We start from the raw sequence: 18604 nt of genomic DNA on the forward strand, positions 1-18604 counted from the left end.
TAAACCCTGCTATCTTCAACAAACAATTTTTTATCATATTTCAGCACGATAATGACCCCAAACACACATCCAAGTTGTTAAAACAGTGATTTTCTGCATCAAGTTTGAGAGACTTGAACCTAATAGAAACTTATGGGAAATGCTATACCTTCAAATTTGAAAGCGTAGTTGTTCAAATAAATGAAGGAAAAAAGGGATAAGATTCCATCTTCTTTGCAGCAATGTTAAAATTTAATTAATTTAATTTTATTATAGAACATAGTTTTTCTTGTTGTACAAAGTGGCTGGAAACTCTTGCACATTTAACTATAGCAATTATAATAATACACGAATTCACAAACATAAATAATACTCTTTTACTATATTATTTTATTTTGTATACCTCATACTAACGTCTCAAAATGATTAAAAAACATTAGTCTACTGTTTAAAAAAACTTAGAGTACGAAATGTCACTGGCCAGAAATCTTTGCACGCCACTCTATATTGTTCTAATTGGTGAATCATGGTAGTCTAATTGTTTTCAATGGTCTTATTGATTGAAAATAGTTTTATGTATTAACAGTTACTGCCTAACAAATACTTTCTTCTTGCTGAACTTTTCATGTGTTTTCAGATTTTTAAAATAGGTATGCAATATAGCAAGTTTACTTCAATTATATCAGCAAGTTTAACTTCTAGTTCATATTTAAAGTTTCAAGCTGCATTAGTTTGGATAATATTGCAGTAATAATGGTTGTTAAATACAAACTTTTTGTAAATGAACATTTTTCAAGTTACATGAACGAGTATGAGATTGTTACATCAAGTTACATGAGATTTTTTCCCCTTAGCAATTAATTAAACTTGATTGCATGACTCCGATGCTTTCATGAAAGTAAGTTAGAGCTAGTTAATGTTGGCTCTTTTATTTATTATTTAAGCAATCTCTTTGAAAACATTCACCCTTTTTATAACTACATAAGTTAATCAACATTTTTGCATACAGTTTATGTAACTTGTATACCCTATCCCACCTAATTTTTCTAAATAACTTTAGTTTTTGTATGTAAAAGTTTATACAAGAACTTTTATAGGTGAAGCTAAAAAATCATAAATAACATTACCAACATGCTAGATTGTTTTTTTGTTTTTTTAGGAATCAGGAATACTTTCGAGAAATTGGTGGTTTAAAAACATTACTTTCACTTATCAAAAGAAAACCAAATGAAATGGTAATGTTTTTGAGTAGAATGTATACTATTGCCATTATACAAACCTATTTAAAAGGTGTTTTTAGTCTGATGCTTATAATATGTATAATTTTTTTTTAGATGATAAAGTCTGTGTTAGAAATTTTCCAAGTATTTATAACTGATAATGAAAAAAATCGTGATTATCTACACAAAGTGGCTGTCCATGAGCAGCTAAAAATGTATGAGTTTTGTTCAAAATACCAAGCAAAATTCTTTTGATACAATTTTCATAAATGCAGTTGTTTTGGTCCAAACATATCTGCCAAGTTCATAAAATCAAAATTAAACATCTTGTATTGCAGCTTTATAATTTAAATTTTATAGTCTCGTTATTAAAGGTTCTGTTTAAAAGACTTTTTACTGGGAGATTTTTATGCTAGATATGCATTTTTGCCTATGCGGTTCAGTGTCAACACAAAAAAACTAATGAACAGTTTAATTGCTCAACTTTCTCCTGTTCCCAAATCTCACAAAATATTAAAAGAAAAAGAAAACCTGGTTAATGGAAAGCTAGTAGAGAATTTGAAGAAAGAGCATTCAGTTATAAAGTATGTTTACTTGTTCTATAATGTTTTTAGGTGGGTTTTTTTTTCTTTTAGTCTACTTTAATATAAATCTTTGTTGCAGATCAAGTGTATCACCTAAAGTACTGTGGTCACAGCGTTCAAACACTGTCACATTATCTATTCAGTTGCGTGATGTGCAATCAGAAGAAACTTCATTTACATCCACATCAATGAAATTCAGGTTATTTGAAATTTTTGTTATCTTTAATGTATTTACTTTTATAGGATACTAAATTATCAAACGAGAGAATGCATTTTGTTTTATGTTTTATGACATGCAACAAAATGAATTCTCTGACCTACAGAGTGGTATTTGTATTTTTTGTTGTTGTTCTGTCACATAACCTTTTATATTAGGTGTAGTTATAACTATATCTGATAAAAAAGGTTATGTGACATGTGAGTTTTTTTTGTTCTCAAGTCCTCTGCCTATTTCAAAATTCAAGTTATAATAATATAGTAACACATTTATTATAAATAGTATTGAAATCTTCTATTTATTAGGATGAAGTCTCTTTGTTCTTACCAAACTTGCTTTCTCCAGCTGAAGTTTTCTAAAAATGTTATGTTTTTTTTAGGACTGTAGTAAATGGGGTGGAGTATATTTTGAGTTTGCAGCTCTACAGAGAAATTATTCCTGAAGTTAGTTTTTTTTAACTTAACTTAATAGCAAGGCATTATGGTACTTAACTACTTAATCATTTTTCTATTATGTTGTTAAAAACTATAATGTGTTACCATATATTGCATGGATTAAAGTTTAAAATATTGAATTCTGATGGTACATTATACCTAGGATCTGAATATTTTGAACATTCAAGTTAAATGTTATATTGAGAAGTGCTTAATTATTTTAAATTAGGCTTTGATGTTGGTTTATAAAAGTAACCAATTGAACTTTAATCATTATTTAAATTAACATTAAATGATCTTAGATTTAAAAAAACTATATTTTCTCTCTTGGCACAACTGAAACAATTAAAGTTAAAAACCTTTTTTAAACAAAACAGTTTCAAAACTTTATTTTAAGGTTTCAAAAATTTTTTTATTTTAACCTATTTGGAAATGTTCAAATTCTTTACAATGTTTTATCAAATTTTCCAAAAAATTTTATGTTAAAAGCTCAGTAATCTTTTTGTTTAACAAAAAAAAATGTTGAAGATCTAAAAAATTTGTTTAAAAAATCAATAAAGCATTTAAGATATCATTTGTTTTGAAAAAACTTTTGATTGCTTTGATTGTTGTAATTCTTCTGAAAATCCAAAATAGTTCCATGCTTCATATTTTCTAGATGAAATTATCATGAAAAGTTTTTAACTTTTAAACTGAAAAAGTTTACTTTTTTTGTCTTTTATAAAGCTTATTTTGATTTGCTTTTTAATTTAGTAATAGTACCAATTTATTTAAATTTTAAACATTGATTTCTTTAAAAAAACTTTCTGGCAGGTTCAAACCGGAACCTTTTTAACTATGGAAAAAGATTTGGTGTATTGATGAACAAGAAGCCTTCAATGTCAAAAGTTTTTTAAACTAAGAAATCTTCTTGTATTAACTTTGGAGAAACTTTTCAATAAACTCCAATAATAACTGTAATATTAAAATGCCATCAGTTTTGATTTCTTTTTTATTAGATGTAAGCTAAATCACGTCTAAAGTAAAAATCTACTGGCAAATCAAAACCAAATTGGATAAGAATTAAAGTTTTTTTGTAATCTATTATTTTCAAAATTATCTGATTTAATTTAGTTTATGACTATATTTTAGAAATGCCATGTCAGTCGAAAAAGCAGCGAAGTACTTGTTGTCCTTCATAAAGTTTTGAATGAAATCTGGTTGAGGTTACCAAAATCTCCAAAGAAAGTAAGAATTAAAAAACCTTGTGTATTTCAAAATAGAACTACCATTAAGTGTAGTTCTTATATAACCAAATCTCATAATTTATATCACAATCTGTTTCATTTGACAAAATTAACACTTATAATAAGTCCTAAATTGCTTAAAAGGGCAACACCAATATTTTTACTAGTATACATCAAAATGTTTACAAGTATCCAACTAAAATTAAATTTGGTTCTGAGTAAATAAAGTTGCACATCAGAGGATGATACATTAAAATAATTTGTTGATCCCATTTTCAAATAATATATAACCTTTGTATCATGGTGACCTGCTAAGATCACAAAAGTTAAACTCTTGTAAATAATCTGTAATCATAATCTGTAAAGAATGTTAGATATTTAAATTAAAGAAAACAAAAAATTTACCTTTTTAAAGCCATTGACCCTTTTGAAAAAACTTCAATGTTTTTAAAAGGGTTAATTTTAATTTCTTTTGATTCTTTTGGTTTGCATAGGATTACATTACTCTAAGCTAAAAAATTCTCAAATTTTAAGAGTTGATCAAGCAATAATAGGCCTGTAGCTTTGTTGATTTGCTTAGATAGCAGTTGTATGTCAGGTTTTATTTTTAAAACAATAACTAACCTGGCAATATCCCCATTTCAATCACCCTTTTCAACATATTCATTCATATAGAAGGAATGAGCTTGTTAACTTAAAGTTCTAAAATTTCTTCTTTAAAGACTGTTTTCTCCTTTTGTGTGTTTCATGAGGATGCAAAATGTAACTTGTGTCACATGTTGATGCATGTTCTAAAATCAACCAAACCAATGGCTCAGTGCTGATTTGCATTAACATTTTTTTAAAAAAATTATAAAAGTTACACTCAATTTGTTTATTAATTTTAAAAAAAGGTATTCATTAGCCACAAGTTTTTTTATCCATATAAAAAGATTGAATAACAAAATTAAGCAAAAGGTGTAAAACCATAGGAACAGTGGAACTAGTTTAGCTGATTCTTTTTTTTTTATATATATATATAATTATTAAAAATTAGGTCACAAATATTGGTATTGATTATGATCGTTGGAGTGATTCTGATGTTGATGAGTGTGAAGATACTTTTGAAAGTAAGTTTTATTACAAAGTTGTTTAAAATAATAAAAAAAGGTTTAGTTTTAAAACAACAAGTATACTTGTTTTTGACTATCCAATCTTTTTAATTGATGATTGAAAATTTTTAATCCAGAGAAATGTTAATGCCATTCATATAAATATAAACAGTTAAAAATATTTAAAACAAAATGTTGATTTTTATTATTAAAACATCAGGAGAAAAATGTTTAAGGCCAAAATTTTTTGTGTAAAACTCTTTTTTTATGGAAAAACAGAACATTTTTGTTGTGACTAGAATGTTTTTTTTTTTTTTTTTTTCAATATGATATATACTGTCGAGTAGCTCGAGGGCTCTTTTTAATAACATAGTTAATATTTAATATGAAATACAAAAGATTTAAATTTTTATAGCTTGGTACAGTAATGGATGTTTACCTCCAGCACCTATATGTACAGCTTATCAACCTGGTGACCGCCTTTTTGTGGCTCCACTTGATGCAAGTGATAGCTCGAGTGATGAATTCTCTAGTGATTTAGAGTCAGAAGATCTCTGTGATAAAGATTACTTCAATGTATAATAAAAAATCTGAACTATGGTGATAGCATCATCACAATCTATATACAAAAACTTTTAAAAGCAAAAAAGATCTTGAAAGATAATTTTGATTTAAAAAACTAAAACCTTTTCAATAAATTTTTGTTGATTGTATAATGGCAAATGCTGAGGTTCTTAATTTATATCTTGATGTTCTTGAGAATCTTTCAACAAATAAAACTGATGTGCTAAGGTTTTATTTTTAAGTTTGAAAAATTGTTTGCAAATTTGTGTTCTTTTCTCTCCCAAAAGTTCCTTAGACTTTAAACATTTTAAATTTGTTTTTAGGATGTTTTTTTTTCAGTTGTTTATTTATTTTTTTTTTGTTTCTTTTAAAGGAAATATGGTTTTATTTATTTTCTTAAAATAAAAGATTTTTTTACATTGCAATACTTTTTTTTTTTAATACAACTTTTCTTACAACATTTAAATGATGCTATAAAAAGTAGGAATATCTAAAAGGAATAGTTTTCTTTAGAATGCATAAAAGCATAAAACTTGTTACATTTGATGTTTTTAACACACTGATTAAAACAAAAAGCAGTGTTGGTCTTATCTATGCAAAGGAAGCTGATAGTTTTCTGAAAGCTAAAGGAAACAGTTTAGCAGGAAATGAAGAGATAAAAAAAAAAGGGAATTTAGAATTTGACTCTCATTTACTAGAAAAAGAATTTCAGGGAGCAATCAAACACTTTCAAAGTATGTATCCTAATTCTGGTTATGGTAAAATAACAAGCAGACAATATTGGCATTTAATTATCAGTAAAACATTTAATCATTTGAACTGCAATTTTAATGATCAACTTATGAAAGAGTTGGCAGGAAACTTGTATGACAACTTTTGCTTGGCTAATTATTGGTATATTTTTCCAGATGTTGTGCCTACTCTAACAAAACTAAAAAGTTCTGGTTTTAAGATTGGTATTATTTCTAACTTTGATGAGCGTTTACCAAAGGTTCTGCACAATCTACAACTTATTTCTTACTTCGACTTTTCTGTAATTTCTGGCTGCTGTGGACTTGTAAAACCTAAAAAGCATATCTATAAAGCTGCATTAAGTAAAGGTTTATGTTCTGCTGATGAATGCTTACATATTGGTGATGATATTTTAAATGACTACGATGGTCCTCGTTCAGTTGGAATAAAAGCGTTAATAATTGATAGATCAATGGAGAAAAGTGAACAACCTTTTATAAATTCATTAGAAGATATTTTGAAGTTTTGTTAATTTTTTAAGTTAGATTTTGTTTTGTTTTTTTCCTTTTTCAATGCAATTTTATTTTTCAATTTAGTATTGCTATATGTTCAAAAAATCAAAAAATATTGATAATCAGTATTAATTGTATATCAATGTAATTCTCAATAGACTTATTGATTTTTTTTTTTTTTTGCATTTTTATATCAGGTTAGTTGTAAAATTTAAGAATATAGATTTACAAATCATACAGATCTACAGTAATCAATTTAAAGTTGTTAGATCACCTCATATCATTTTAAAGCAAAAAAGGTGTCTAGTTCCTACAGGTTCCTATCTAAAATAAAATTCAGTGTGCTGAAAATTATTGAGGGCATAAAAGAAGTTGGTAAATAGTGCTAAAATAATGATTAAAAGATCAGGTGCCTCAAAAACATGCTCAATTCAACCAACATGACCAGGTTTCATAGAAGCTGTGCAAAAATGTGATGATAGAAAGTAAAAATTTGATGATAGATTGAAAAATAGACACTGAAAACTGAGCAGTAGGTTATTTGTCAGTTCTGTAATTGAAAATAACAAAACTTCAATAGAAACACATGCTCTACCTACACATTACATTATCTACAATGAATTTTACTTCACATCACTGCATAGCACAATTGATGGCAATCATAATTTTTATTTAAGCAATATTTCCTAAACACCAATGAGTGTAAAATTTTGTCAAGCAGCAAAGTTTCCTTAAAAAGTACTCCCTGGTAAAGGTGTTTCAAAAAAAAAGAGTAGAAGTGGGAAATTTGCAAACTAAAACTTAAAGTATGTATATTAATTTATATATATTTTTAAAAGTTTGTTTAAATCATATTGGAAAAGTGTGAACCCATGAAAAAATTATGGAATCAAGAAAATCTAAATTAGTACACAAATTTAAAAAATTTCTACAAAAAGATTTAGTTGCTTTTAAAATATTCTACAAAAGGTTTAGTTGCTTTTGAAATTAGTAGGCCTTCTTAATAAGGATTGTATTGGTGATGGTTTTTTTTTTTTTTCACATATAAACAATTTTTTTTTTTTTTACAGGCAATTATAAGTTTATTGAAAACAATTGTAAGTTTATTGAAAACAAAAATAAAAAAGTAAAAAAGTAACAACTTATAACATCTGTTGGTTTTCTTCAAATCATTGGAATTGTGAAAGGCATAGAATGCTTTTTCCCATTCAACCATTGGATTGCTCTATATGTGGCACCCAACATTTATTCTGGTTTCCTATTTTGGAAATGAAATAAAATTTAAGTTTTTAAACTTTTCTTTTTTTTTTTTTGTGATTCTTTTTTTTTTTTTTTTGTGATTAAAAAGTAATTTTGCCCAAAAATATAGCAAATTTTACTTACTTTAAATATTCAGGTCTGAGGTCTGAGAACTAATTATACTTGTAAAAAACAATGTTAAAATGCAGCGCCTAACTTGTCTAGCATTTTATTCAATGGGGTTACATCATCTTAGTAAATATGGCAGTTTTCACCATTTCGCCATTTAATCTGAAGTGTGCATGATGCATTTTATAAATCTTACTTCATTAGATAATTGTTTATATCATGGAAGTTGGAGCCAGTATACATTTTAATGTTATTTTAATTTGAGCCCAAAATTATGTAATTTTAATCTACTAAATGTGCCAGAATGAGTTGAGATCTTTTGAGTATTCTGAAAGAAAAATGAACAACTGGCATGTAAAACATCACATAAAACAATTCAGCAGAATAATAAAGTACCCCCAAGAAATCAATCTTGAGCGTGTAAAACACATTTCTGGATCAACTAGAACTGAGTTTATAAAGCAAATGATTTTTTAGAAAAAAAAAAAAGATTTAATTAAAAAATCAACTTTAACAAGTTTTGAGTCCTTTAACACCCATTGCTATTATTACTTAACAATGCTTGAGATTTTAAATTAAATTTTTTTCTTATAATGTTTATTATTTCATTTGTTTACTTTTGCTTTGCTGAAAGTCAAACTCTTTAATCACTCTTCATTAAAAAAGATTTTAATGCATCTTTTTTACGTCAAAATGCTGATTAAATTATTAATTTCCTACTTATATTTCTTAGATATATTTCTTAGATATAATTTTGTAATTTAATTTTCCATTTCAGTGAGAAAAAAAAAATTTTGTGGCTTGCATGACAATTTCTAAAAAAAATTTTGTTTATCATGAAAAATGATAAGAAAGAAAATGCAATTGAGAAAAAACAAGGTAGATTATCTGAAGAAACAATAAATTATTTTAAGCGTGTTGAACAAGTTTTACTAGAAGATGCATTTGAGGATGATGAAAACAGACAAACATTTGTCAAGAATGTCACATACCAAATAGAGAATGATGGGAGTCAGCTAGCACGTCATACTTTGACAAGTAAAGTATTTGAACGAATAATTCCCTTAATAACAAGCGATCAGTTTAAAATGATGATTAAAATTTTCAAACCTGATATAGAGAAGTTGTGTTCAGATCGCTTCGCTTCGCATGTTGTTGAAACTCTTTGTTGGAACAATAAGCATCATTTAGAAAATGATGAAGTGCAGTTATTATTTTATAAATTTTGTAAAGATATTAGGAAGATGACAAGTATTCTCATAAGAGATGTTTATGGTAGTCATGTGGTTAACACAGTGTTGCAAATGTGTGGAGGAGTGGTAGTACCTGAAGTGATTACTCGTAGCTGGTCATGTCGGGAATCTAATAAAAAAGCTGCAAATAATAAAAAAGATTTTTTAGCAAATGGTATATTTAATTTGTGTATGATTATCTTATAATAGTTACAATTTAAAGTTTGTTGCTGTGATTATTTTGTTTTTATGATTGTTTATCCAGGAAATAAACATCAAGTGTTGAGTGTATTTAATGTACCAAAGCTGTTATTGAAGTCATTCAAGCGCTTTTTCAAGGTAATTACTGAGGATGACAACTTTGGGGAACTTCTCTGTCATCGCACAGCTAGTCCTGTTTTACAAGTGCTGTTGTTTGTCACGAGTAAAATAGATAGAGATCTGTTGCATTTACTTTCAAAGTTAATAGTTGGACGCTCACAGATTCTATCATCAAATATACACGATAATGGTGAGAAAGACTCTGAAGATATACTGCAAAGGTAGTTAAAATGGTCTTAGATTAAACTATTAAAACATAAAAAATTAAAAAATATTAAAACATAAGTCTTCCTTAGGAAACTTTTTTTTAGTCCATACTTTAAGGCAATTTTCTATTTTTTGAAGAGTAAAGTTATTTAAGTAAAAAAAATTGAATAACTTTTTTTAAGAACTTCTAAAGTTTTTTTCAAAATGGGGTTTTTTTAAAATGAGGGTTTTTCAACATGGCAGTTTTTCTCAACATGGGGGTTACATCCTACATGTGGACAAAACTTTAGTTTAACCATATGATCAGTCTCAATTTCTTCAGTGAACAATTAAATTTTTGAATGTTAAAAATTATGTGTATGTTACATAGAGGGTGTAATATTTTTTTAAAGGCTTAGGTGTGGACATGGTACAAAAAAGATTGAAAAACACTTTTCCATAGATTTATTTTATAGGGTTTAAAACATTTTATTGTAAACTGGTTTAAGAATTTACATTATATTGTTCTTTTTTTTTTTTTTTTTTTTTTTTTTTCTTTTTCATTTTAAGCTGATTTAACAATTCTAGTTTAATAAAGGTCTAATTGGGTTCATGTAAAAGAGTGATAAAAAAAAATCTTTCTGAGTTTTTAGTTTGCCTGTTGTTCCAACAGATGAGGTTGGTAGCCATTTGTTAGAAGTTATAGTAGAAACTGCAGATGAGGAATTTTTTAGCGAATTAGCAACAAAGTGTTTCAATCGAATTTTTGTGTCCTTGTGTATTCATCCTGTTGCAAATTATATTGCCCAGGCATTCTTGAAGAATGTTAATAAAATAGCAGAGGTAATTTTTTAAAACTTGAACAAAAATGAATTTTTAGTTTTTTGAATTTCTTAACTAATGTTTAGTTTAATTATATCGATGCAGTATCTCGAGAGGATCTATAATTATTATTATCTTGAGATGATCTTTGTTAACAATATCTCGAGAGGATCTTTTTTAAACTTCTTTGCTGTTATATTTTTCATTATCTTTAAGTAATAAAATAGTAAAAATGTTTCATTTTGTGAAATGATTTTGTAAAAAAAAAAAAAAACAAGTTATAGATGAGTAATCATGTTAAATGTGCACTGATTGTTATGGGAGTTAATTCATTTTGTAAAAAAATGAAATTTAAATCTTGCATTTTTATTGAAATGCAATTTTGTTTGAACAAAAAAAGTTAATAAAACTTTTTTAAATTTTGCTTTCTTTATAGGCAGAGCTGATAATTAGCAAGCTAATTAACTACATTGAAGATATCTTAGCTACAGGTCACATGGGCTGTGTTGTAAAGGGCGCTGAAACAATCTCTCGCTTAGGCATGGTTAAAAAGCAAAAACTTTTTATTAAATCATTATCATCGGCTCTCCATATTCCTAAAGATAGCAAGGAAAATTCCAAATCATTGGTGCAATTAGTTTTATCTCTCATCACATATGATATATATCATAAAAAAGATGATGTTAATACTGAAAATGATTTAAAAATACCAGAAAAATCCAAGCGGCTGTTGGTAAAGAGTGATATAAACTATCATGGAGCTTGTTTGCTTAAACAGTGTCTCACTTTTAAAAAAAGCAAGTTGGTTGTATCAAGTTTTATGAGTCTATCTCTTGAAGAACTTCTTTCTGTTGCCTGCCACCCAAGTGCCAGCTTTGCTTTTGAGGCGTTTTTCCAGAACATTAATATTCCTGCTATAAAGAAGAACAATATGGCTGGCACTTTATTGCCATCTTTAGAAGCTTTAGTATGCGACAAGTTTGGTAGTCGTGTTTTTGATAGCATGTGGAAGGTACTCTTAAAATTAAACTGAATAAACTACTTCCTCACTTTTCTATTTTATTTTATTATTATTTTTTTTTTAAATTAACTTTTTATTTTACTATTTTATTTGACTGTTACTTGAGTTTTTTGTCTTTTATTATATAACTTAAAAAACAGTTAAAATTCTTCTCATTATTTAAAAGTTATGTGTTATTTTTTTAAAGGTGTATTGCAAATAAAAAATATAGTTTCATTTTCTTTAGTCTATTGATGAAGAAGTTCGGAAAAAACTAATTGAAAAATTAACCAGAGGCTCTGCATATATAGGAAAGAATATGTATGGTAGAATTTGTTTGTTTAATACTGGTATAAAAAAACCTAAAGAGGATGCTGCAATAGAGTTGAAAGAAAAGAAAAGAAAATTAATGAAAGATATTTTTGATGTCAGCAAAAGCATTCCAAACCCCCAAAAAAAATCAAAGATTGGTATGATTTTTACACTAGATGTTTTCTCCTTTATTAACAGCTAAAAAAGAAATAAAAAGCAATAGACATTCAATTTTTGCTGATCTTTTTTGTGTGGGTGAATTTTGGAAGGCATTTTTTTAATTAAAAAAAAAAATTTAATTAGATGACAGAGCTTTAAAATATCAAGAACAACTTAAATCTCTGGGTATATCATTTGGTGAGGAAATACAAACTGTTGAGCAAAAGGTATAAAATATAGTTACAGTGTTAAATTTTTGTATATTTTGAATATTGATAAAAAAAAACTACTGATAAAAATATTTTTTCTAAGAAATCACAATTCTTAATTATTTTTCTTGTATTTGTAAGGTCATTGCTTTTAGCCCATGTAACAAAATTATTTTAAGTTAAAGAATACATCACTATAAGTTCAAAAATGCATTCAGTAATTAATGAAAAATTTTACAAAAATATCAATCTCTTTTTTTTTTCAGCCTGCTCCTGCAGAAGATGATTCACTTTCTCTTGTCATAAAGGCAATTGAAGCAACCGCAAAGCAAATGAAGACCAAACATAAATAATTATGTCTTTTAAATCTTTATAACCCTACAATGTAGCCACTATAAAAAATAAAGCTGAAAAACAATTTTACTATATCTTTTGAATGACCACTGTTGTTGTAACAATTGTCTCTAAAAAAGTTATTCATTATTGACCAAAAAAGTTAACTTGTTTATTTTTTGATGCTTTATATTTTTTTACTTTGTTTTTTTTTTATATATTTTTATATGTGTAAAATTTTAAAAGTAAATTTAATTTAGAAATCTTTCTTTTTATAAAATTTAAATTTCTTTTTTAAGTTTTAATAAATAAAAATGCCAAAAAGACAAAGCAATGCACCTGCAGTTGAGAAAAAGGTTCTCTTATGATATTTTTTCATTGTATTTGTTTCTGTTTTGATTTTTTCTTGTCTGTCATTTTGTTTTCAAACTTTTTTTTATTGTAGCATGAGTTTTTGAATGGTGATGATGATTTAACTGACAGTGAGGAAAGTGTATACTCAGGTTTAGAAGATGAAGGATCAGATAGTGAAGAGTCTGATGTTGACAGCTTTTCTGATGAGGAGAAAAACGAGGTTAAACTGTTTTCATGAAAAGTTTCTAAGTATTTTATTAATCTAGGAAAGGAATAAAAGGTTTATTAAATTTTGAAATTATTTTCAAAGAAATCTGGAAAATGAGAGATTTTTATTTAGTAAAAATGGAGACTTTTTAATCTTAATTTACTTTTTTTAGTCTTTATTTACTTTTAAGATTTTCATGACAAATTGTCAAGAATAAACATTTTTGCAATTTTTTTGTAGAATCCAAAATTATAAATTTTTTTTTAAAAAAAGAACAAAATGAAATCAGAGATTTTTTAAATTAATAAAGGTATTGTTTAATAAGTTACTTTAGATAAACATAATAGACTTGTTCTTTTTTAGTAAAACAAGTTTTATTTATTTTTAGAATTCAGCAAATGAAGGTGAAGAACTGTCAAACTCATCATCAGATGAACAGAAGGTCTCAAAAATTATCCAAAACAGGACTAAAAAAATTGATGTAGAACCAAGTAGAACAGTAATTCAACAGTTAAAACAAGATGAAGTTGATACTTCTGATGAAGAGGTTAAAACTCAAATTCTTTTTAAAGGTTAAAAGTTGTAACTCAAATTCCTTAGAGAAGTTTATTTATATTTACTCTTTTTCTTGCTAGAGAATGTTTTTTTTTTGTTTCTGTTTTTTTTTTTTTTTTTTTGAGTTTTTATTTGATCTACCTTTAAAGGATATTAGGAACACTGTTGGTAACATCCCAATGGAATGGTATAATGACTATCAACATTTTGGCTACAGTTTAGATGGTCAAAAGTTGATAAAGAAATCAACTCAAGGTGACCAGGTATGTTAATTCATATAGTTCTACAGGTTTAATTACAAATTAACAACAATTTTACTATAAGATTTTAATTTGTTTTATACAGTTGGATGAGTTTCTTTCAAAGATGGAAGATCCAGACTACTGGTGTGCAAATTATATTCCCTCATTAAAATTTAATTAAATGTTGTTTGCTTGTCTTCTTTAGGTCTGTTTGTAATAATTTTTGCCTTTTCCAGGAGAACTGTTTATGATAAAACAAATATGGAACAAATAAAACTTACAGATGAAGAAATTGCTATTATCCACAGAATTGAATCTGGAAAATTCCCTGAGAAAGATTTCGACCCTTATGAGGTCATCTTTTCAGTATTAATGTTAAGATGTGTTTTAAGTTGAACATTTACTATAAACATGTTTTAAGTTTTGACCAAACAACAAAATGTTGTTTCCTACTTTTTCTCATGTTTTTTTTGTGTTCATATTTTAGCCGTACGTTGACTATTTTTCTGGAGAGAAAATGATTCATCCAATCAAAGATAATCCTGCTACAAAAAGAAGTTTCATTCCTTCAAAGTGGGAGCATAAAAAGGTATTGCTCTATACATTAGAAAAAAAGTTTTCAGATTTTTTTTATTTTGAATTTTTATTGTCACTTTTTATTTACTAAATTAGATAATGAAAATTGTCAGAGCAATACGTAATGGTTGGATTAAACCTAAGATTGAGAGAGATGAGCCGAAATATTATTTATTGTGGGGAAAAGATGATGTGGTAAATTATTGTTGTCTTGTTTATGTAGTTTAGTTGAATATGAAAAATGATGTCTGAAGAATGAAGAGTAAAAAAAAAGAATTAAAAAACAAAATGGTTAAAATAGTAAACAATGAATTTTGTTTTTTTCAGTCAAAAAATCATGTAATGCATTGGCCAGCACCAAAGTTGAAACTTCCTGGTAAGCATAATAGATAGAGCTTCAACTTACTAAGGCAGTTCAAGGTTAAAAAATCAACAAAATTTTAAAGAATTAAAAAAGTATCATCTTTAGTGTGAATTAATTTTGTAATAGCAAATAATAAAAATTACATTTTAGGTCACGAAGAATCATACAATCCGCCTCCAGAATATCTACCAACTGAAGAAGAGGTCTTATCAAAGTTTTATTTCTTTTTTTTCAAAAGCTTTAGAATTTAAAGCTGTTTCCTCTATATGCAGATTCCTGTTAGATTTTGAAAATTTTACTTATTTGATTAGAAAGCAGTTTGGCTAGCCACAGATCCTGAAGATAGAACTCAAAACTTTCTCTCACAGAAATTTGATGCTTTGAGAAAGGTTCCAGGATACTCAAAGTTTATTAATGAGAAGTTTGATCGATGTCTTGATCTTTACTTGTGTGCAAGGCAAAAGAAAGTCAGAGTACGAACGTTTTTTTAATAAAATTATAGTTTTCTGTTTTGTTTTTGGTTTTTATTATTTAAACTGTGTCTAAATTTAGCTTCAAATAGATCCTGAGGATTTAATACCTAAGCTTCCCCGTCCACGTGATTTACAACCTTATCCGACTATTCAATCTATGGTGAGATATTTTGCACGCAAACACATTTACTTATGTCTATATATGCATATATCTGGAAAAACCTGTTTTAAATATTTTGAAACACTATAAAAGCTCTTTTTTTATAAAATAGATATACAAAGGACATGAAGGGATTGTCACATGTTTATCGGTCGATCCCACGGGACAGTGGTTAGCTACTGGTACATTTAAACTTCTTTTTTTTTTTTGCAGGCAGCATAATTAAAATTCGTTAATCTATTTGTATTGTTTTTTTTAGGCAGCTCAGATAAGAGTATTCGCTTCTGGGAGGTCCTAACTTCACGTTGTATAAAGTCGATAAAGTTCGACGGAGTTGTACACAGTCTCCAATGGAACCCAATGGAAAGTCTACCTATTTTAATAGCTGCTGTGTGAGCCTTTTTTTTCTTTTCTTTTTTTTGATTGTCGGGTTGATGAAAGTTAAAATTACTTGTCTTCTAATCGTTTTGATCTTTTAGAGATTCGCATCTAAATGTTATCAATCCAAACCTCGGTGATAAATTGCTATGTAAAAACGTTGATAAAATGATAGATCAGTATTCTGGTGACACAGGTTAGTTAGTTGTGTCAACAAGGAAATTTATATCGATTTTACAAAGTGTGACGTTGGCTTGAAAGAACAAATTACTGTCGTTTAGACTCAGGAGATGTAATTGAATGGTGTCAACCTACGTCTGAAGAGCATAAGTTTGGAATTAAACTAAAATTACTGCATCAAAAGGTAAAAATCTTGTTTGATATTTTGGTTTTGATTTTATTTTGAATAGCGATTAATATTTAAGTCATGACTAATACTTAATCTTTTTTTAGCATTTAACTCTTGTTTTTTTTTTCAGCCCATCAAACAAGTCACATGGCATGCAAAAGGGGATTACTTTGCAACAGTCTGTCCTGAAGGTAAGATTTTAAATATTGAAACCATGATAGTGGTATTATAGTTAGAAGAGGGAAAGTATTTTGATTTTTGATTTTTCTGAAAGTGATTTTTTGCATTGAATTTCTAAATTCAGTTTGCTGTGGATTTTAAAATCTTTTTCCTTTTTTAAAATTGAAAACAACCAATAGGTGACAACAAATCGATTCTGCTGCACCAATTGTCAAAGAGAAAGAGCCAAGTTTGTTGCTTTGTTATTTTTGATTTCTTTGTAAAAGTTGTTTTACTTAAAATGCTTTATATAATGATTTTACATTTTTTAGTGTCCGTTTAAAAAAGCTAAAGGACAAATTCAATGTGTAAAATTTCATCCTTCAAGAGCTTTCTTTTTTGTCGCGGTAAGTTATTTCTGTGTCGCGGTAAGTTATTTCTGTGTCGCGGTAAGTTACTTTATTGTCGTGGTAAGTTTTTTTTTTTTTTTTCAGCTTTAGTAAATGCTGTCATGAGCATTCGCTTTAACTATTCTTGATTCAAAATTGGATTTGGTCTATTATTGAATTTTATCTCAGCGAGTTTTTCAACTATTAGTATATTATGAAAGTGATTTCACCTTAAGACCTCTAGTTTGTTATTTTTTAATTGTATGACTTTATTACATACTTGAAGTGAATGAATTCTTATAATATAAAAATGGTGGATAAAATGAGATAAACTTCATCCTAAATTATGATCCAGTTTCTTTGTAATTTATTAATAAATTAAGAGATGTATTTGTGTAAAAAAATACTTTAGACGCAAAGATATGTTCGCGTATACAACCTTCAAAAACAAGAACTTTCCAAGAAACTCATGTCTGGTGTAAAATGGATATCTAGCATTGATGTTCATTCTCAAGGTTGCTTTCAAAATGGTTTTTAATGCTGTCTTTTGCAATGTCATTTTCTTTTCAATGACGAAACAAAATATTTTCAGGTGACAATTTAATAATCGGAAGTTACGACAAACGTTTGTGTTGGTTTGACATGGACCTATCTTCAAAACCGTATAAAGTATTGAGGTAAGACTGAAAATGTTTAAACTTAAAAGAACCTATTCAACCATGTAAATGGTTTATTTAGACACCATAAAAAAGCTGTACTCCAGGCACAAAAGGAACCTATTCAACCATGTAAATGCTTTATTTAGACACCATAAAAAAGCTGTACGCCAGGTTGTATTTCATCGTTGTTATCCATTATTCGCATCTGCATCAGATGACGGTACTGTTGTCGTGAGCCATGCGACAGTTTACAGGTTGTTTTTAGTAACTAATGTTTATGTAATAAATATCGGTTTGCATCCAATATTGATAAGATATATAATATTATTCTTTGGATTAATATTATATACTTTATCAATATTAGATGAAAACCGATATTAAGTTTTGAAAAGCACACTGATTACTGGAATAATTTGATGACTTTATGAATGTTGTATACTTTATGACTTTATGAATGTTGTATTTGAATTATTGGTCTTTACTTTTAGTGATTTAATGCAAAATCCGATGATTGTACCTCTTAAAATACTGCGTGGACACAAATCTATAGACAATCTTGGTAACTCACCATTACTTATTTTTGTGTTTAGTCTTAACCCAAATTAACATTATATGCCTGATAATTTTTAAATTTATTCCACAGGTGTTACGGACATAACGTTCCATCCACATCAACCTTGGATTTTTACATCTGGTGCTGATATGACTGTTCGTTTGTATACGTAACAACTGCGTCATCGTATACGTAGACAACTGCGTTTTAGAAAGTCGTTAATTTTGTAACAGTTTTATTTTTAGAATATCAAATAATAAAGGAATTCAATAATACCAAAGTTTTACTTTGAATTTTCGTGTCAACTCAATCGACATGAAACAAAAATTAACGGCAACTCAATCGATATGAATTAAAAATTAACCGAAAATTTAACGCACCACTTATAAATTATAAAGTGTAATTTCCCGCTGAACTAAAGCATCTTTTGTTGGGTTGTCCTGAGGGGACATTTGCGAGCTTTTAAAAAATCGATATAAAAAGTTCTTAAATACCTAACGCTTACTAGATCAACCGCTCTATGAAGTAATAAGTAGCAATCATTTCTCGATTATTTAGAAGGTGATATTGCAAATGTCTAAATCTATGATCAGAAATTATCAAGTGCCAACATCGGTCATTTTTGTTGCAGCATTTCCGGTATAATTCTCTAATTGTTTTAATGGTCTTATCTTTCCTCTTGTT

At 27.5% G+C, this 18604-nt stretch overlaps 4 protein-coding genes across 6 annotated transcripts in view; all 4 read left to right on the forward strand.

Annotated features, from left to right (window-relative positions):
• The window catches only part of LOC145193755 (putative ATP-dependent RNA helicase TDRD12), a 30949-nt gene extending 25372 nt beyond the window's left edge, over positions 1-5577 (forward strand). For 2 of the 3 annotated variants that reach the window (XM_090068757.1, XM_090068756.1), the window contains exons 37-44: positions 1139-1214; positions 1314-1414; positions 1616-1783; positions 1863-1982; positions 2380-2443; positions 3566-3661; positions 4697-4769; positions 5167-5577. In XM_090068757.1, the coding sequence (XP_089924883.1) occupies positions 1139-1214; positions 1314-1414; positions 1616-1783; positions 1863-1982; positions 2380-2443; positions 3566-3661; positions 4697-4769; positions 5167-5333 (865 nt within the window). In that variant the 3' untranslated portion in view covers positions 5334-5577. Of the gene's footprint in view, positions 1-1138; positions 1215-1313; positions 1415-1615; positions 1784-1862; positions 1983-2379; positions 2444-3565; positions 3662-4696; positions 4770-5166 lie in introns of those variants that run through there. The other variant, XR_016445632.1, reaches the window with a different exon arrangement.
• Positions 5538-6814, forward strand: LOC145193964 (haloacid dehalogenase-like hydrolase domain-containing protein 3). Its single transcript, XM_080071528.2, has one exon. It carries the CDS (start codon positions 5830-5832, stop codon positions 6577-6579), a length of 750 nt encoding a protein of 249 aa, XP_079927654.2. The 5' UTR covers positions 5538-5829; the 3' UTR covers positions 6580-6814.
• Positions 6815-8706: 1892 nt separating this feature from the next.
• Positions 8707-12586, forward strand: LOC145193713 (nucleolar protein 9-like). Its single transcript, XM_080071213.2, has 7 exons — positions 8707-9334; positions 9425-9701; positions 10320-10509; positions 10925-11500; positions 11736-11958; positions 12104-12186; positions 12435-12586. Exons 1-7 carry the CDS (start codon positions 8764-8766, stop codon positions 12519-12521), a joined length of 2007 nt encoding a protein of 668 aa, XP_079927339.2. The 5' UTR covers positions 8707-8763; the 3' UTR covers positions 12522-12586.
• A 122-nt stretch (positions 12587-12708) lies between these two features.
• LOC145193712 (ribosome biogenesis protein bop1-like) lies at positions 12709-18193 on the forward strand. The gene is made up of 24 exons (XM_080071212.2): positions 12709-12857; positions 12947-13075; positions 13452-13610; positions 13768-13881; positions 13964-14004; positions 14097-14214; positions 14348-14449; positions 14533-14631; positions 14764-14812; positions 14951-15003; positions 15112-15273; positions 15353-15433; positions 15546-15615; positions 15693-15825; positions 15913-16007; positions 16093-16175; positions 16291-16351; positions 16520-16569; positions 16652-16726; positions 17121-17223; positions 17301-17385; positions 17514-17621; positions 17856-17926; positions 18011-18193. The coding sequence occupies exons 1-24, from the start codon at positions 12816-12818 to the stop codon at positions 18091-18093; spliced, it is 2166 nt and encodes a 721-aa protein (XP_079927338.2). The 5' UTR covers positions 12709-12815; the 3' UTR covers positions 18094-18193.
• Positions 18194-18604: the final 411 nt, after the last annotated feature.

This window comes from Hydra viridissima, unplaced genomic scaffold, assembly GCF_058129835.1.
Source record: "Hydra viridissima isolate aposymbiotic clone 2 unplaced genomic scaffold, HvirCarnegie_v1 scaffold_12, whole genome shotgun sequence".
NCBI lineage: Eukaryota > Metazoa > Cnidaria > Hydrozoa > Anthoathecata > Hydridae > Hydra > Hydra viridissima.

Excerpts from the sequence above, each read along its gene's own strand:
- LOC145193713 (XM_080071213.2), top strand. The coding sequence starts at position 8,764 with ATGAAAAATGATAAGAAAGAAAATGCAATTGAGAAAAAACAAGGTAGA. Across the intron at positions 9,335-9,424 it reads AAAAGATTTTTTAGCAAATG|GAAATAAACATCAAGTGTTG; the intron begins GTATATTTAATT and ends TTGTTTATCCAG. Across the intron at positions 10,510-10,924 it reads ATGTTAATAAAATAGCAGAG|GCAGAGCTGATAATTAGCAA; the intron begins GTAATTTTTTAA and ends CTTTCTTTATAG.
- LOC145193964 (XM_080071528.2), top strand. The coding sequence starts at position 5,830 with ATGCATAAAAGCATAAAACTTGTTACATTTGATGTTTTTAACACACTG.
- LOC145193712 (XM_080071212.2), top strand. The coding sequence starts at position 12,816 with ATGCCAAAAAGACAAAGCAATGCACCTGCAGTTGAGAAAAAG. Across the intron at positions 14,005-14,096 it reads ATGGAAGATCCAGACTACTG|GAGAACTGTTTATGATAAAA; the intron begins GTGTGCAAATTA and ends TGCCTTTTCCAG. Across the intron at positions 16,352-16,519 it reads TGCAACAGTCTGTCCTGAAG|GTGACAACAAATCGATTCTG; the intron begins GTAAGATTTTAA and ends AACAACCAATAG.